The 15,455-nt window shown below is 43.3% G+C and overlaps 1 protein-coding gene across 1 annotated transcript in view; it reads right to left on the reverse strand.

Annotated features, from left to right (window-relative positions):
• Window positions 1-286: 286 nt before the first annotated feature.
• The window catches only part of Tmem178a (transmembrane protein 178A), a 57,792-nt gene continuing 42,623 nt past the window's right edge, over window positions 287-15,455 (reverse strand). Inside the window, exons 3-4 of the mRNA XM_021149989.2 lie at window positions 13,038-13,175; window positions 287-1,276 (exon numbers count right to left, since the gene is read on the reverse strand). Coding sequence (XP_021005648.1) covers window positions 1,035-1,276; window positions 13,038-13,175 — 380 coding nt within the window. The 3' untranslated portion in view covers window positions 287-1,034. The remainder of the gene's footprint in view (window positions 1,277-13,037; window positions 13,176-15,455) is intronic.

Raw genomic sequence — 15,455 nt, forward strand, 5'->3', positions numbered from 1 at the left:
TTAGTGTAATTTGGGCATGGTGGCGCATGCCTGTAATCCTAGCACTCAGAAAGCCCAGCAGGAGGATTCTTCCAAGTTCAAGGCCAGCCTGGGTTAGACAGTGAGTTGGAGGTCATACTACATAGAAAGACCTGGCCTTGAAAAACCAAACCAAACCAAACAACGAAACAAACAAAAATAATAAATGAAAGTAAAACATAGTTCACAAAACAGAGTTCTCAGCTGACCTATATCTAGGAAAGACTTGCTGACCCAGCTAAAAGACAGAAAAAAAAAAAGGCACAGCTAAATTAACAAGGGGGGCAGTCATTTAATGCAGAAATCCAGTTAACAAAGAGACACAAGCCAAACAACAGAGAAGACTTCAAATGATGCTGCCGCATCGCGTTATGGATCAGCTCTTACATGGTTGGTCTGTTCTTCTTACGCGTTTGAACTCCAGGACAAAGACAGAGCGTGGACTTCAATTCGTTAAAAGTAATAATAAGGCAACAGAAGGAGAATCCTCTTGTGACAAGGAACATTCACAAATAATGCACAGATCTCAGGTGCTGACACAACAAGACACCATCAGGACGAGTTCTGAAGATGCTGCATTAAAATCCAACAAGCCTGGCACAGTGACAAGAAAATTATACTCGTTTTGTTATGAATCCTCTTGCAAATAGAAACGACTCTCTGGTAATCGATATATACAAACTTTCTGAAATAAATGGAAATCATACAAATTTTTTTTCCATCGCTGTTCCTCTTTTCTGATGCCTACAAATGTCCTGCAGTGCAATTCTTCCCTTGGCCCAATCAGAGCATAGTCAGTAAAGTACTTGAACACACAGTTGTCTTGTCCTTCAGAAGGTCGGGAAGTTCTGCACGGTTTCCTGTCAGTCATCCGGAAAGGGCTGCAGGCAACAGGTTGGAATGTAAAAGACCTCTTTGTGCTTGGAACCCTGTTGTGAACTCAGTTCTGCTCCTAATGGAACTCAGACCCACTCTGCTGCTCTGCTCTGTAGCTGGGCCTTCTTCGGTGCAGACCGTCATACCGTGGAGTCCCTGCCAGACTTTAGATGTGCAATCTTCGTCCGGCTAATAAACGGATAAGCGATGCAGAGACCTCCAGCTGCCACGATAAAACCTAAACTGCACCAGGCACAAAAGATAGACCAGCTGTAGCCATGTTCCACATCATGAGGCAGGCTGTAAATTAGCTTCGGGACCCGGTTCAAGTCATAGGAGACACTGGCAGCGTATGTGCAGAGCGAGATGGTGCAAAATATCCCTGGACACAAGAGAACAGAATGGTCAGTTGGGCTTTGCTGATAACCAGGCAAATGCCTATACAGCTCAGATCACTCCAAATCCAGGGACACCTGGGATTCTTTGACTTGAATAGATTCATTCAAGAAGCTGTGACTTAAGACCAGTGAAAATTCTGATGACTTGAATCATTCAAATTTGTTTTGCCTAGTTTAAGTAACTATGCATGTTTCAATTTGGTTTTGTTTTTAGTTTTTAAAAATAATTTAATAATGGGGGGCTGGAGAGATGGATCAGCAGTTAACAGCACTGACTGCTATTCTAGAGGTCCTGAGTTCAATTCCCAGCCACCACATGGTGGCTCACAACCATCTGTAATGGGATCTGATGCCCTCTTCTGGTGCGTCTGAAGGCAGCTACAGTGTGTTTATTTACATAAAATAAATAATTGAAAATAATAGTTTAATAAAAAAATCTTTGGTCTTTGGTTTTCCCTGTGTTTGTATGTGTGTGTACGTGTGTACTCATGTATGAGTGTCTATGTGCTGGCACACGTACATGAGCAAGTATGCATGAAGGGCAGAAGATGATTTCATGTCATCTTGAGATGCTCTCACCGTTTCTTTTTGAGACAGGGTCTCTTGCAAGTCGGGAGCTCAACCAGGTAGAGCAAGCTGGTTGGATAGTGAGCCCCAGACATCCATTTCTCTGTCTCCCCAGCGTTGGGGATTAAACTCCAGTTCTCAAGAAAACCAGCATGCTAACAATGTTGTTGTCTGCCAGGCCATCGTTTGTTGTTGTTTGTTGTTTGTTTTTCTGTGACACTGTTTCTTTTAGCCCAGGCTGCCATGGAACTCACAAGTCAGGAGGATGACCTTGCGTGTCTGACCATCTATCCTGTCACCACTGCTGGAGTGCTGGGATCAAGGGCTTGTACCACCAAGCCTGGTTTTAGGTAATGCTGGAGACTGTACCCAGGGCTTCTGACATATTAGGCAAGCACCCTACTTTCGGAGTGACATTCCATCTCTCAACAATTCTGTTTTTAGTGGAATAAAAATCTAACATCTCTCAAATCTAACATAAAACAAACACATTCTTTGCTCTATACCAGACCTATGTTTTCATATAGCTGCAATCATTATACAAATATATTATCCTATTTTAACGATGATCATTATATTCACCATATTGCCTGTAAAGCTACATGAATTATTAGAAGTGACCACTTTTTGGAGGATAGACCTTCAGCAATTAAAAAAAAATAAAATAATGAATACTTCCAAATACTATAAATTAAGTCTAGGAATTTGGGATTGATGTAAATATCTTAGTAATGATACTGTTCACTTCAATCATGCAAATTTTAATTAATTTGAGCGGTAAGAAAAAATATATATACCACATATACATATATATGCATATATATAATATATATAGTACATACGTGATATATATGCCAAAATTTACCTTATTATGTCAATATGTATATAAATAATTGTCATTCAAAAACACTAAAATCAGGATTGGACAGACAAAACAAAGGTCATTTGATAAAGTTCTTGTTTTGCAAGCATGAAGGTCTTGGTTTGATACCAACATAAAAAGTCAATCCTGTGCCACCTACTTAAAAATCACAGCTCTAAATAGATAAAGATAGGCAGAGAGCTATTCTTCTGGCTTGCTAGGCAGCTAGCCTAGCTCACCAAGCCAGTAAGGGACACTGTCAAAGTACAAAACACAAAACTGGTCACCTGAGGTTACCATCTGACTTCCAACATGTAAGGATGCACGTGTGCAAGCACACTCATGTGCACACACACACACACACACACACCACACATACACACATATATACACATACCACACCACACACACACACTCACACACACACACACACACACACACACCACTCACACACATACACACATATATACACATACCACACCACACACACACACACTCACACACACACACACATACACACATATATATACATACCACACCATACACAACACACACACATACACACACCACACACACACACTCACACACACACTCACACACACACACACTCACTCACACACACACACACGCACACACACACGCATACACCATAGACCAGAACCTCAATAAAAGAGCTTTTTAGTGCTCAAGAGATGATCCCTTAGGGACAATTTATCAGGGTGGGCAAAGGATGAGAACAGTGTGTTTGTTGAATTCATGAAATAAGACAAATGAAGACAGAAACTGGCATCAAATCAAGTGTCAGAATGTCTTAACCCCATGGAGTCCCTCATCACACCCTGGATTATCCCTGTGGACAAAGGAAGTGGCATCTGTTTGCTAGAAAATGGCTTTCCATACCCTTGGGGATACACGGGGCACAGATCTTAGAACTGAAAAGATAGAGGCAAAAAGAAGCCAGAGCCCAACCTCTGTTTTAATCTGCAGCTCCCGAGATCAAAGCCACTAGTGAAGAAACAAGCCGGGAGCAGGCAGCAACCGGGACGATGACGATCACCCTGGCGCCACTTCACAAGCTCTGGGCTCCGGCTTCGTCCGCATCATGCTAGGGAATATTACTTAAATCTTCCTCCAGATGTGCACTTGGAAAATAAATAGTCTGGGTTTTTTATTTCTTTGTTTTGTTTTGTTTTTTAATAAAAAAAAAAAACAAAAGTGCTCTATCTGAGATAATTTGCTATTTCCTACTCTTTGCCTGGCTTTCATTCTAATCTCTAAAATAAATGATTTTGTTTTTCTGAACTGGATAAAGTAATATCTATTGACTTCTTTCTGCCATTTCTTCTTCTTCTTCTTCTTCTTCTTCTTCTTCTTCTTCTTCTTCTTCTTCTTCTTCTTCTTCTTCTTCTTCTTCTTCTTCTTCTTCTTCGTCTTCTTCTTCTTCTTCTCCTTCTTCTCCTCCTTCTCCTTCTCCTTCTCCTTCTCCTTCTCCTTCTCCTTCTCCTTCTCCTTCTCCTTATCCTTATCCTTATCCTTATCCTTATCCTTCTTCTTCTTAAACAGCAGATGTACCAATGGAGTTGTCCACAAGGGAAACTAGGATGGAAATCATTCTTTTTTATCAGGGAATAGACCATTTAAAAGAATACATCCCTGCTTTTACTAAGCCCTGTAAAGAGCCGTCCTTACATCTGTGCACATGATTGCGCTGACAAGAAAAGCCATGTTTGTGCACAGCAAGGCCCTAAAGGAATGCTAAAACAATACGGCTGTTGGGGGTTGGGGGGAATTGATCTCTGGAGAATCAACAGGTAGACCATCATGGTGGAACAATGGCCCAGGGAAAACCCACTTCAGCTCACTCTCCGATGTCTGCATACAGCTGACTGCCTAAAAGCAGCCTTTTTACCAGCAGTGCAGTCTTCATGACCTCTGAAAGCTTCAGTTCAACTTAGACTTCCCAAGCATGCTTTGATGGCAAAACACACAGGGCTGGGCTGCAAGAACCACTCACTCGAGTCTCAGCTCTATGTGACCCTGATATCGCCGAGTGTTCCTTTGAGTCTTAGTGTAGCACAGGGCTTAGCAACAACACAAGTCTCTTATGGTGTCAAACGCTCATAATTCTGCTAATCCAAAATAAGACCCGGAATAAGTTTATTTTCTAAGACATCTTCGTGACTACAGCACTGTTAGGAAACTAAGCTCAAAAAGAAAAAAAAGCAACAGCTTGCATCTGTTGCTTTCTGAATAAATGTTGATTTTTTTTTTATGAACGCCCCTACCTTCTACCAACTCTATGAAACTGTTTTTGGAGTGATGCATTCTATTATCACACCCCATGTTCGTGCTGGATAAGAAAAGGTGAAGACATGACCAGAGAGAAGGTTTCTATTTGCCTTGTGCCTTGAATGAGTATTTCCTGGGCCCTAGGTGAGTGCAGACCTCAGGGACACTGTATGGAGTGTCTCTAACTGGAGTTCGTTCTTTCTCCAAGATGGCAGGGTCGGAAGCTCCTTAAAGCTAAAATCTGTTCTCCCTTCCCCCAGTCCAGTGGGCAAAATACAGATTATGTTTGCATGCTTTCAGTTTCCACCCTCACTCTCAGATCCAACTTGTGTTGTTATGGTTGGTAGCTTAAATGTCTGTCAAAGGCCATGTGTCAAAGCTTTGTTTATCTGCTTGTGAGTGCTCAATATAAGAATAATAACTGTGTGTCAGTGGTGGGCCTGAGAAAGGAAGCTGACACATAATTATCCCATGAGCCAAGTCAGGAGAAAAGGGAAGACAGTGGTGGGGGTGGGGGAGGGGGAGGGGAATTAACGTTAGCTTCTTTTTCCAGATCTTGAATCACAGCACCAAATGTTAACTATAATAATAAAATGGAGTAGCCGGCAGGAGAACAGCAGGTGGTTATGTGTCAGCCTCCTTTCTGGGGATGACCACTTTGTTACTACATGTAACAGTGAGAGTGACTGGGAGGCAGAGGCACCTTTGGCAACTGGTAGAAGAAAGTCAGGTCACCTGAGGTATACTCTTAAGGGGCTGTTGGAATGCCATGTGCTCATTCTGTCTATATGCCCCAAACAACGGGGCCAAGAGACCATGAATTAAAACTCTGAAACCATGAACCCAAGGACAAAACAAAACAAAACTGTCATGGTTTGGATAGGCTTGGTCCAGGGAATGGCCCTATTAGGAGGTGTGTTCGTGTTGGAGTAGGTGTGTCGCTGTGGGCATGAGCTTTATGACCCTCATCCTAGCTACCTGGAAGCCAGTCTTCTCCTAGCTGCCTTCAGATGGAGATGGAGAACTCTCAGCTCCTTCTACATCATGTCTACGTCAATGCTGCCATGCTCCCACATTGATGATGATGGACTGAAACTCGGAACTGGAAACCAGCCTCAATTAAATGTTGTCCTTATAAAAGTTGTCTTGGTCACGGTGTCTGTTCACAGCAGTCAAACCCTCACTAAGACAAAACCAAAACTTTTCTTCTTTTTCAAGTATTTTGTCATACTGACAGAATGCTAAGACACTTTGCAAATTGAATTGTCCCTTTCTCTTATTTTCTCTTTCTTGCTTTTATTTAGCCTATCATGAAAATACATATGTCCCAGCTACTCAGGTCCTTTTCGGAAGAGGTATTCCTCAAACTGATGTCTCTCGTGAAATGATGTAAGGGAGAGCAGGCCAAGTGGCCCGCCCATCCATGTGCCCCCTGTCTGCTCTTCCTTCTTCTCACAAGCCCTCCAAGCTCATCCAAGGTGAGGTGGATTCAGAGGCAAACCACCATGATGTTGAGACCCTCTGGCTGTGCCTTCCCTACTTCTAAAAGCTCCTCTGAGTTGTTCTGGTTGACAGGGGAGAAGAAGAGAGATGAACAAGAAGAGCTGTTCCATCCATCCAGACCCTCACATCCTTGAGGACACCTGCAAATGCCTGGTGGCTATAGCTGTTCTTGGTGCAATGGAAATGTACTGAGAGAACACAAGCTTTTACTACAAGATTATGTAAAAAAAAAAAAAAAAAGAACTTGTCCTGCTCAAGCTACTACTAAAAGAAAAATCCCCCTGGACATAGTGGCACACACTTTTAATCCCAGCACGTGGGAGGCAATGGAATGCCCCACACCTCTGTGAGTCTGAGGCCAGCTTCGTATATATACATGAGTTCCAGGACACACAGAGCTACATAGTGAGACCTTGTCTTGAAACAAACAAACAAATCCTAAATTTGCTTACTCTAGGAAAAAAAAATATTTCAATAATAAAGACATGCCAACTGCAGCCAGATCCATGGTTTAGGTCAGTTTTTATATGATGATATCTCTTAGGCCCCCCACACATCTTACCATGTTCAAGTGCATGGGCTAGGTAAAGGTACCATAACAATGTACTACAGACAAGGAGACTTTAAAAAAAAAAAAAAAAAAAGCTGTTTTCTTAGAATTCCAGAGGCTGTGAATTAAGTTCAAGGCAACAACATGATGGTTTGCCTCTGAACCCACCTCACTTTGGACATGGCTGCCTTCTCCTCATGTCTTCACAAGTAACTCTTCAAATCCCCTACTCTATGACCCACACTATCCATACTGGCTTAAGACACAATATACTGCCCTAATTTACTGTGAGTTTCTCTTTTTTAAAAAAAATATTTATTTATTTATTATATGTAAGCACACTGTAGCTGTCTTCAGACACTCCAGAAGAGGGCATCAGATTTTTGTTATGGATGGTTGTGAGCCACCATGTGGTTGCTGGGATTTGAACTTAGGGCCTTTGGAAGAGCAGTCGGCGCTCTTAACCACTAAGCCATCTCACCAGCCCCCGTGAGTTTCTCTTTAAAAACCCTGTTTCCCAGTTAAGTCACACTCTGAGTTTCTGGGAACTTGTAATTTAACATACAAGTTATGGGAAACAAAGCGTATCCCTTATTATTTTCTGTGTTTGAGTCTGCTAACTGAATGGAGTATACTTCTATTATTTTATAGGTCTTACAAGCCTGTACTATCTTAATATAGTACATTACCACTTCCTTACTATCCTTTATGTCCTGGACCTAGTTCTGGTTAGATGAGAGTTAGTTTCATGTGATCTTCTTGTTCAGGAACCCGAACCCAAACTGTTCTGTCCACGTCCCACCATGCATTGCAAGCAGACATAGTGGATACTTTATGGATTCTCTGTAATTTCGACATATTGGCTAACAGACATAAGCTCATAGAGTCAAGAAAGCCCGATAAACAAAACTGAAGACTACAATAAATTGATTAATACCCTCTTAAGAAGTAATTTGTGGAGGCTGGAGTGATGGCTCAGTAGTTAGGAGCTTTTGTTGCTCCTGGAGAATCAGGGTTTGATTCCCAGCACCCATATAGTGGCTCTGTACCTCTAGTTCCAAGGGATCCAATGCCCTCTTCTGGTCTCTATGGACACTGCATGTGTATACTGCGCAAATATACACACAGGCAAAACCACTTATACACACAAAATAAAAATACATCTTCCTTAAAAACTTTTTTCTATTAAAAAGTAGTTCATACCAAATTGTCCCATGAAGGACTTAAGCTACTCAACAGGTTACTTCAGACGATACTGGATGTTTATCAGTAGCAACCTACTTCACGCAAGGTACAAAGTGGGCATGCAGTTATTCTTGCATTCAGGAAGTCCAAAAGCTACAGGCTATCTTGAGGATCCAGTAGAGAGAGAGGTTAGCTTTCCAGTCTTTCCTCCTTTCTTCCCTTCCCTCCATCTTCTCCCCCAACAAGCAAATCCTTCTAGCCTATCTGGTGGCCCCAGGAGAGAGAGGTTCCTCTGTCTTGGGCTTGCTCCTGGACATCGTTGGGAATATCTTCAAAGGATGAATAATTACTGGCTTCCTGATAACCCCTGCATGTGGCTACTTCCCTTATAAAATATTAAAGGGTTTTTTGCCGATATTCTTAATTAGAGCACACCATGACATCACAGAAGAGCAGGACTGGAGGGGATATTTTTAGATCGGGACAGCAAATAAATTCATGCCACCATCCCAGATCATCAGCCTGATTTCCTGCCCTAAAACCTCGAGGTGCCCATGGCCAGCTAGGAAAATGTAATTAGGGTAACCGAGGCTCATTCTTTTATGACCTCCCTCCTTTGATGTGCTTAAAAGGCTGAAGAGCAGAAGTTGCTTCATTCCACTTAGCTTGCTTGATAAATAACCAACTACAACACCCAAAGGCATAAACATCGATTTTCTTTTCCCTATGCCTTTAACAGATAGCTTGCCCATCATTCTGGTCTTCTTGCCCTTTCAGCAAAACAGACTTGCTCCTTTTCACATAGATTACTCAAAAGGCCTCATCTCTGTTGTCTGAACTTAATGGTGTGGCAGGCCTACTAGAGGCAGAGAAAATGTATAAAAATAAGCAAACAAACACAATGAAATGATACACAATCTGCAATTCCTTAACAAAAAAAAATCTAATCTTTTTCTTCAATATTGCATTCATTTCCTTGAGAGGCAAAGTATTCCCCTCCCTGAGGTAAGGTTATTACAGTCCCCACTGATCCAGCTCAGTGTGGATATTTATGCATTTTGTTGCAGAAATGTTAATGTATGTGATTTTGCAACAATGCCCCAAACCTTGCTGACATCCTAGATAAAACAGAATATATATGCCATATTCTCTTTCTAAAATAAAATATTTAGGTCTTGAATTCCAAAACACACTTAGTCCCCAGGGTTTTAGATAATGTATTAAGGGCCCATGGTTTAGGACTGTAGTTGATGGATAGCCTAGATCATTCCAGGATAAGACCTACTTCAGCAGGCTCCTTTTATTTAGATGCATTGAAGCAAAAGAAGGGCTGGGCCAGGATGGATGCTAACTGCTCCTGATGCTTTGAGGGGGCTGCCTGGACGCTCTCTTCCTCTGCTGGGGCCAGGATGGATGCTAACTGCTCCTGATGCTTTGAGGGGGCTGCCTGGACACTCTCTTCCTCTGCTGTCAGGAGAGTATCACACCCTATGTGTGCTCTCCCAGAAGGCTTCAGTCCATGAAAAACAATGGATACGGTTGGTAGTGAGATCTGCACCAAGGGAGGAGAATTGAATACAAACTTTATTCTATTTTTTGAGATTTCTGGTATATTAAAAAAAAATTAGTTAAGTGCCAAGGAGTCATTTCAGCAGATAAAGGCACTTACGAAGCTTGAGTTTAATCCTGGGAAACCACAGGGTGGAAGGAAAAAACTGAAGGAAACAACTTGTCTTCTGACAACATACACACCCACACACACCCACACACACACACACACACACACACACACTGTAATAAAAAGATAGATTAAAACTCTATAACAAATAAAATTATATTAAAGCTGATAATATTGCATGGATTAACTCTTTAATGGTAACAACTGCAGCTATGTTACTATGGTCATCTAATAGAGTGCTTCAGTTATTTATGTGTCTATGTGTATGTGCACGAATGTATGAATGTGCACGGGTACATGGAGGTGTCAGGACAACCCTGGTGTCATCCTCAGAAACTCTGCTCACCATTTTTTTTTTTTTGAGACCAGAGCTCTTATTGGCCTGGTGCTTACCAAATAGGTATGGCTGACGGGCCAGCAATCCCTAGAAAGCCTCTACTTCCCCATCACTGAGATTCTAAACACACAGCACTGCATCCAGAACTCTACTTTTTTAAAAGATTTATTTATTTATTATATATAAGTACACTGTAGCTATCTTTAGACACCCCAGAAGAGAGCGTCAGATCTCATTACGGATGGTTGTGAGCCACCATGTGGTGACTGGGATTTGAACTCAGGACCTCTGGAAGAGCAGTCGGTGCTCTTAACCACTGAGCCATCTCTCCAGACCCAGAATCCTATTTTTATTTGAGTTCAGAGGATTAAACTGAGGCCCTTATGCGTAGAGGCAGTCACTTTACTGAGTCAGTGGTCTCCCTGGTCCAGATGTTTCACTTAACGTGGAGAGCATATTCATAGTGCAATGGAAATGGCACGCTCTAGCAATGGGCAGGAGCTGAAGGCTGGAAAGAAGAGGTCTCGCTGACTCAGTCTTTCACGTCTGACCCTGTGCTTACCTGTGTAATCTCAGAGCATGTGATGTCATGGGTCTAATGCAAGCCTCTTGGAGGGTCCCCACCCCAGCCCCTTCTCCAAGGAACCCCCTCGCAAGGCTGCAGAGTGGGGTCTTGGCACACGGTGCTGCAGCCCAGCTCTCAGATACACACGGACAGATAGTCCAGAAGTGGGTGTTTCGCCTGCAGGTCATCACGGCTGCCTTGTGTGCCACATGGCAGGAGGAGGAAGACTGTGTTCTACACTCTCTGCTCTAACATCTCAACTGTCACATCACTGGGGTTCTCCACTGAAGGGCTGGCTAATCAGTTCAGGCAGAGAATGAAGACGCCAGCATATTAGAAGGGCTAAGTTTAGCATCAAAAATCTGTGGGAGGGCTGCTGTCTAGAGTTGGCGAAGACAGCCTGCTTAATTAGAATCAATGCTTTTAACCCTTCAGAGCTCTCGCTGCCTGGCATGGCTGAGGAGGTGCTCCAGCTAAGTTAGCTCCAGCTAACCACCTCCTCCTAACCCTGCAGAATCTACAGGGTTGTCAACTCTCTCAGGGTTCTGGAAGGAGTGTAAAGATGTTGTTTGCAGTAACAAACCAAAAGGAACTTCCCTGGGCCCCACTTCAAGTGACAGATGAGCAGAGTACCCTGAAAACTATCAGCCCTTCTGTGTGACTGACAGACACTGGACTTGAGTGAGCCTTCCTTTCTGCAAAACTCACCTCCTTGGCCTGTGCAGGAGAACTGGTAGAGCTGACTTTGTGGGGCCTTGTGATTTATTTCAACAATAACAATGGCTTCATACTCTGAACATCCTTTAAGTATTCACGAATCATCTAGAGTAAAAGGTGGTCTTCAAAAAACTCTTCTGTGGTATGGGGGCCTCTCCAGAGTTTGGAGGGAGTAACCAGGCATGATAGTGTACACATGGGAACTCCAGCACACAGGATGCAGGGGCAGGAAAGCTGTAAGTTTGAAGCCAGCCTGTATTACATGGAAGTTCCAGGCTTTTCAGAGCTACATAGCAAGATCTTATCTAAAAAAACCAAACAACAGCAAAACTAAAGCTGTTGGGGGAAAAGCCTACACATCTTTGATGCACATTGGGCTAGAACTCAAAACTTGCGGTATAACTAACAAAGGGGAGAAAAGGGGAAGAAATTTTTACTGACTGTGAAGCCCCAGGAGTCTTTGGGCCAGAATCTGAGGTAGTGTTGGCTCTTCTGCTGGGACTACAACTACGTTGGGAAACTTAATTTGGCTTTCTCTCATTATTCACACTTGAACTTCCTGTGAAGGTTGAAAACACAGCCTCCTTCAGCTAGCCATTGACCCAACTCCCAACTCTTTTATAGACAAAAAGACCCTTTACTTGTTAACCAACCAACCAAACCAATGCAACAACCAACCAAATCTAGCCACGTTTGCACACCCCTCATGTTTTAAGTAAAGTCATCCTTCCATTAAACAGTCTCCAGAACTTTCACTTTAAATTCATGCTCCTCTCTCTTCTCTTTATTAAGAGATCTCTAAAGATTTGGTCCTGACCATGGCTCTCACTTTGTGTGGTTCCTTTCTGTCTCCTACCTCTCTTCCTTCTCAGAACGTGCTCATCTGACTCCTGCTCAGAAGTCAGGGCTGGTGGCATCTTCAGCCCACAAGTTGTCTTCTGACTTCTGGCCGCTTCTCGTGATTTTACTCAGAAACTGCTGTCTCAGCATCTCCCAACCCAATTGTACCCCGCTCTTCTTCACAGTTTTTATTGCTATCACAAATCATTTCTTATGTCTCTCCACAATAAAAAAAAAAAAATGGGCAGGGATGCTGCCTGCTCTCTATGTCTCTAAGACCAAGAGCAGCCCTTGACACAAGAAATTCTCCAACAGTAATGCCAAGGACACGTCCCCGGTACATAGACTATGAGGGGACTTTTAGCTACTGACCTTTCTCCCCAAGACATAGAATTAAGCAATAAGGCAGAAAATGCCAGCATCGACTCCAATTGAGAATGAATGCAGGACCCTTCCCTCTGACCTACTAATGCTACTGTGGGAAAATTGACCAGTGCCCTTTGTACTCTGCTCCCTTTAAATTCTTTGTTTTCTACCAAAGATGAATGAGCTTCTGCTTGCTCGCTCCTCACCACCGAAACCAAAATTAATAGTGATATGACCGAGCCCGAGTACTGTGCCACAGGGAGGAGGCTGTCGGTATACAGTTTACCTGTCATGAGGAATAGGAGTCCGGCCACGTGCTGAGTCAGGCTTTCCTCCCAGAAGAAGCTGACGGTGGCCACGATGCAGCCACACAGCAGGACAGCCACCGCCATGCCCAGGAAGCCAGCTGTTATTCTTCTTAGATCTAATCTCAAAACAGAAACAGATTGTAAAAATCAGAGGTCGGGTCAAGAAAGCTATTGAAAAATTACAGGACAAAGAATACCATATGCATTACGTGAAGAGGCTACCCCGGCAGGCATGGGGCCTTCAGGGTGAAGGATTTAGGGACCTCTGCTTCTGTGGATCTGTGGGGACATTGGCTATGGGTATCTGGGATGAGGAACCTTTGCCAGTGGACCCTTCTGGGTCTTTGGAGGAGTTGATGACACCTACAGAATAGACGAGGAAGGGGCTGGAGAGATGGCTCAGAGGTTAAGAGCACTGGCTGCTCTTCCAAAGGCCCTGAGTTCAAATCCCAGCAACCACATGGTGGCTCACAACCATCCGTAATGAGATCTGATGCCCTCTTCTGGTGTATCTGAAGACAGCTACAAGTGTACTTAGATATAATAAATAAAATCTTTAAAAAAAAAAAAAAAAGAATAGACAAGGAAACAACCCCAGCGGAAACACAAGTAACAAACACCGCGCACAGTAAATTAGGTGGGGATGATTCAAGAACCGCATCCGCAGCCTTCAAAGCGCAGCCCAGATGGAGGTCGGCTTCCACAGTGGCTGTTATTAACCTGGCTTCTCCTCTTTGGAGGAAAGAGCCTGGAAGGCCAATCGGGGTTTTGTCTGAGCATCTCAGATGCCAATTAGCTTCGTCTTCTTTATTCCCAGCTACTCATGTCTGTTTTCAAGAAGCATTTAAGAAAAGCATGAGAAAGTGCAGCCACCACAGGAAAGGAAGCAGCCTGAGGGGCCTGAAGCAGCGCAGCTAGCTGCGCATAAACACCCTCTCACGCTGCCTCAAGTACAAGTCTCCCAGCGGAGTGCCTATTTACCCAGGCGAAAGTCCCCTCCATACACCTAACTGAGAGTGTCTGTCTCGGCTGTTCCCAAGCTGTGAGACACAACCCTTTTGGGGGTCAAACAACCCTTTCACAGGGGTCACAAATCAGATATTCTGCATATCCTAAGTTACATTACAATTCATAACAGTAGCAAAATTACAATTGTGAAGCATCAATGGGAATAATTTTATGGTTGGGAGTCACCCCGTGAGGAACGGTGTGAAAGGGTCGCAGCATGAAGACAGCTGAGAACCACTGATTTATACCAAAAGGTGTCTCCCCCTTACAGCACATTGGTGATACTCAGGTTGCCTGTCTTCTGGTTATTTGACTTTTCACTGTTTCTTTCTGTCCTTCCTGCTTTTGCTTGTGTCTTTGTTTGGAACAACACATTCTTCTTAAAACAAGACACACACACACACACAATCCACCTGGGCCCCCTAAGGCCAGGCAACAAGTCTGAGCAAACTACACATGCAGTAGTGCTCAGCAGACTGTGGACTTTGGAGGATGGGTTACTGCTGTACTTAGGGGCCCTGGAGGGAAGATGGGCTACAGTGGCTTCCAATATTGGCCATAGCATCTTAGCCACAGACAGCTTTTCCTATTTCCTGGATTTTTGGTGTGTGGGTGTGGGTGTGATTGTTTGTTTGTTTGTTTGTTTGTTTGTCGAGACAGGGTTTCTCTGTGTAACTTTGGCTGTCCAGAAACTCTCTCTGTGCAAACAGGCTGACCTCAAACTCACAGAGTTCTGCCTGCCTCTGCCTCCTGAGTGCTGAGATCAAAGGCACATGCTATCACCTAACTTCGTTTCCATACTCTTTAGAAGGAAATTCTCATTTCTAGCTCAGAGCTTTTAAATTCTTTTAATCTGAATTAAAATGGGGCTTTTTCTCCCTCTCAGAAGAGAAAATATACATCGCAAAATAAGGAATTATGGATAGTAACAATTTTAAATATGTTGAATTAGTATTGGTAACAGGGTATAAATAGTTTGACATGGCCACATATGAGGAGAGTGACTAAATCATTTGCTGTGACATCCCAGTGCACTGTGATTCGGAAGTTCTATCTTCTGTAGGTACCACAAAACTCAAAGGTCAGACATGAACCACAGGAGCCTGGCATCAGCTCCAGACATGTTATCTTACTGGCAAATGTGGTATAGATCATCAAGTCTGGCTCTCTTAGAAACAGGCACGCAAGTGTGAAAACCATGTTTCTACTAGAAACTGCCCCTCCCCCACCCCAGGGTTAATGCTCAAATCATTGCCTAGCTGGGTAAAGAGGCTCAAACTTGTAGCGTTAAAGAGATGAGGTTCTTTGCAGGATCTTGTGATTTTTCTATCTGACCAAAGTCGATAATAATGAGACTGGTCTTCATAGACGCTCAAGACAAAGAACTC

This window comes from Mus caroli, unplaced genomic scaffold (assembly GCF_978045245.1).
Source record: "Mus caroli unplaced genomic scaffold, Mus_caroli_1 scaffold_18, whole genome shotgun sequence".
Classification (NCBI taxonomy): domain Eukaryota; kingdom Metazoa; phylum Chordata; class Mammalia; order Rodentia; family Muridae; genus Mus; species Mus caroli.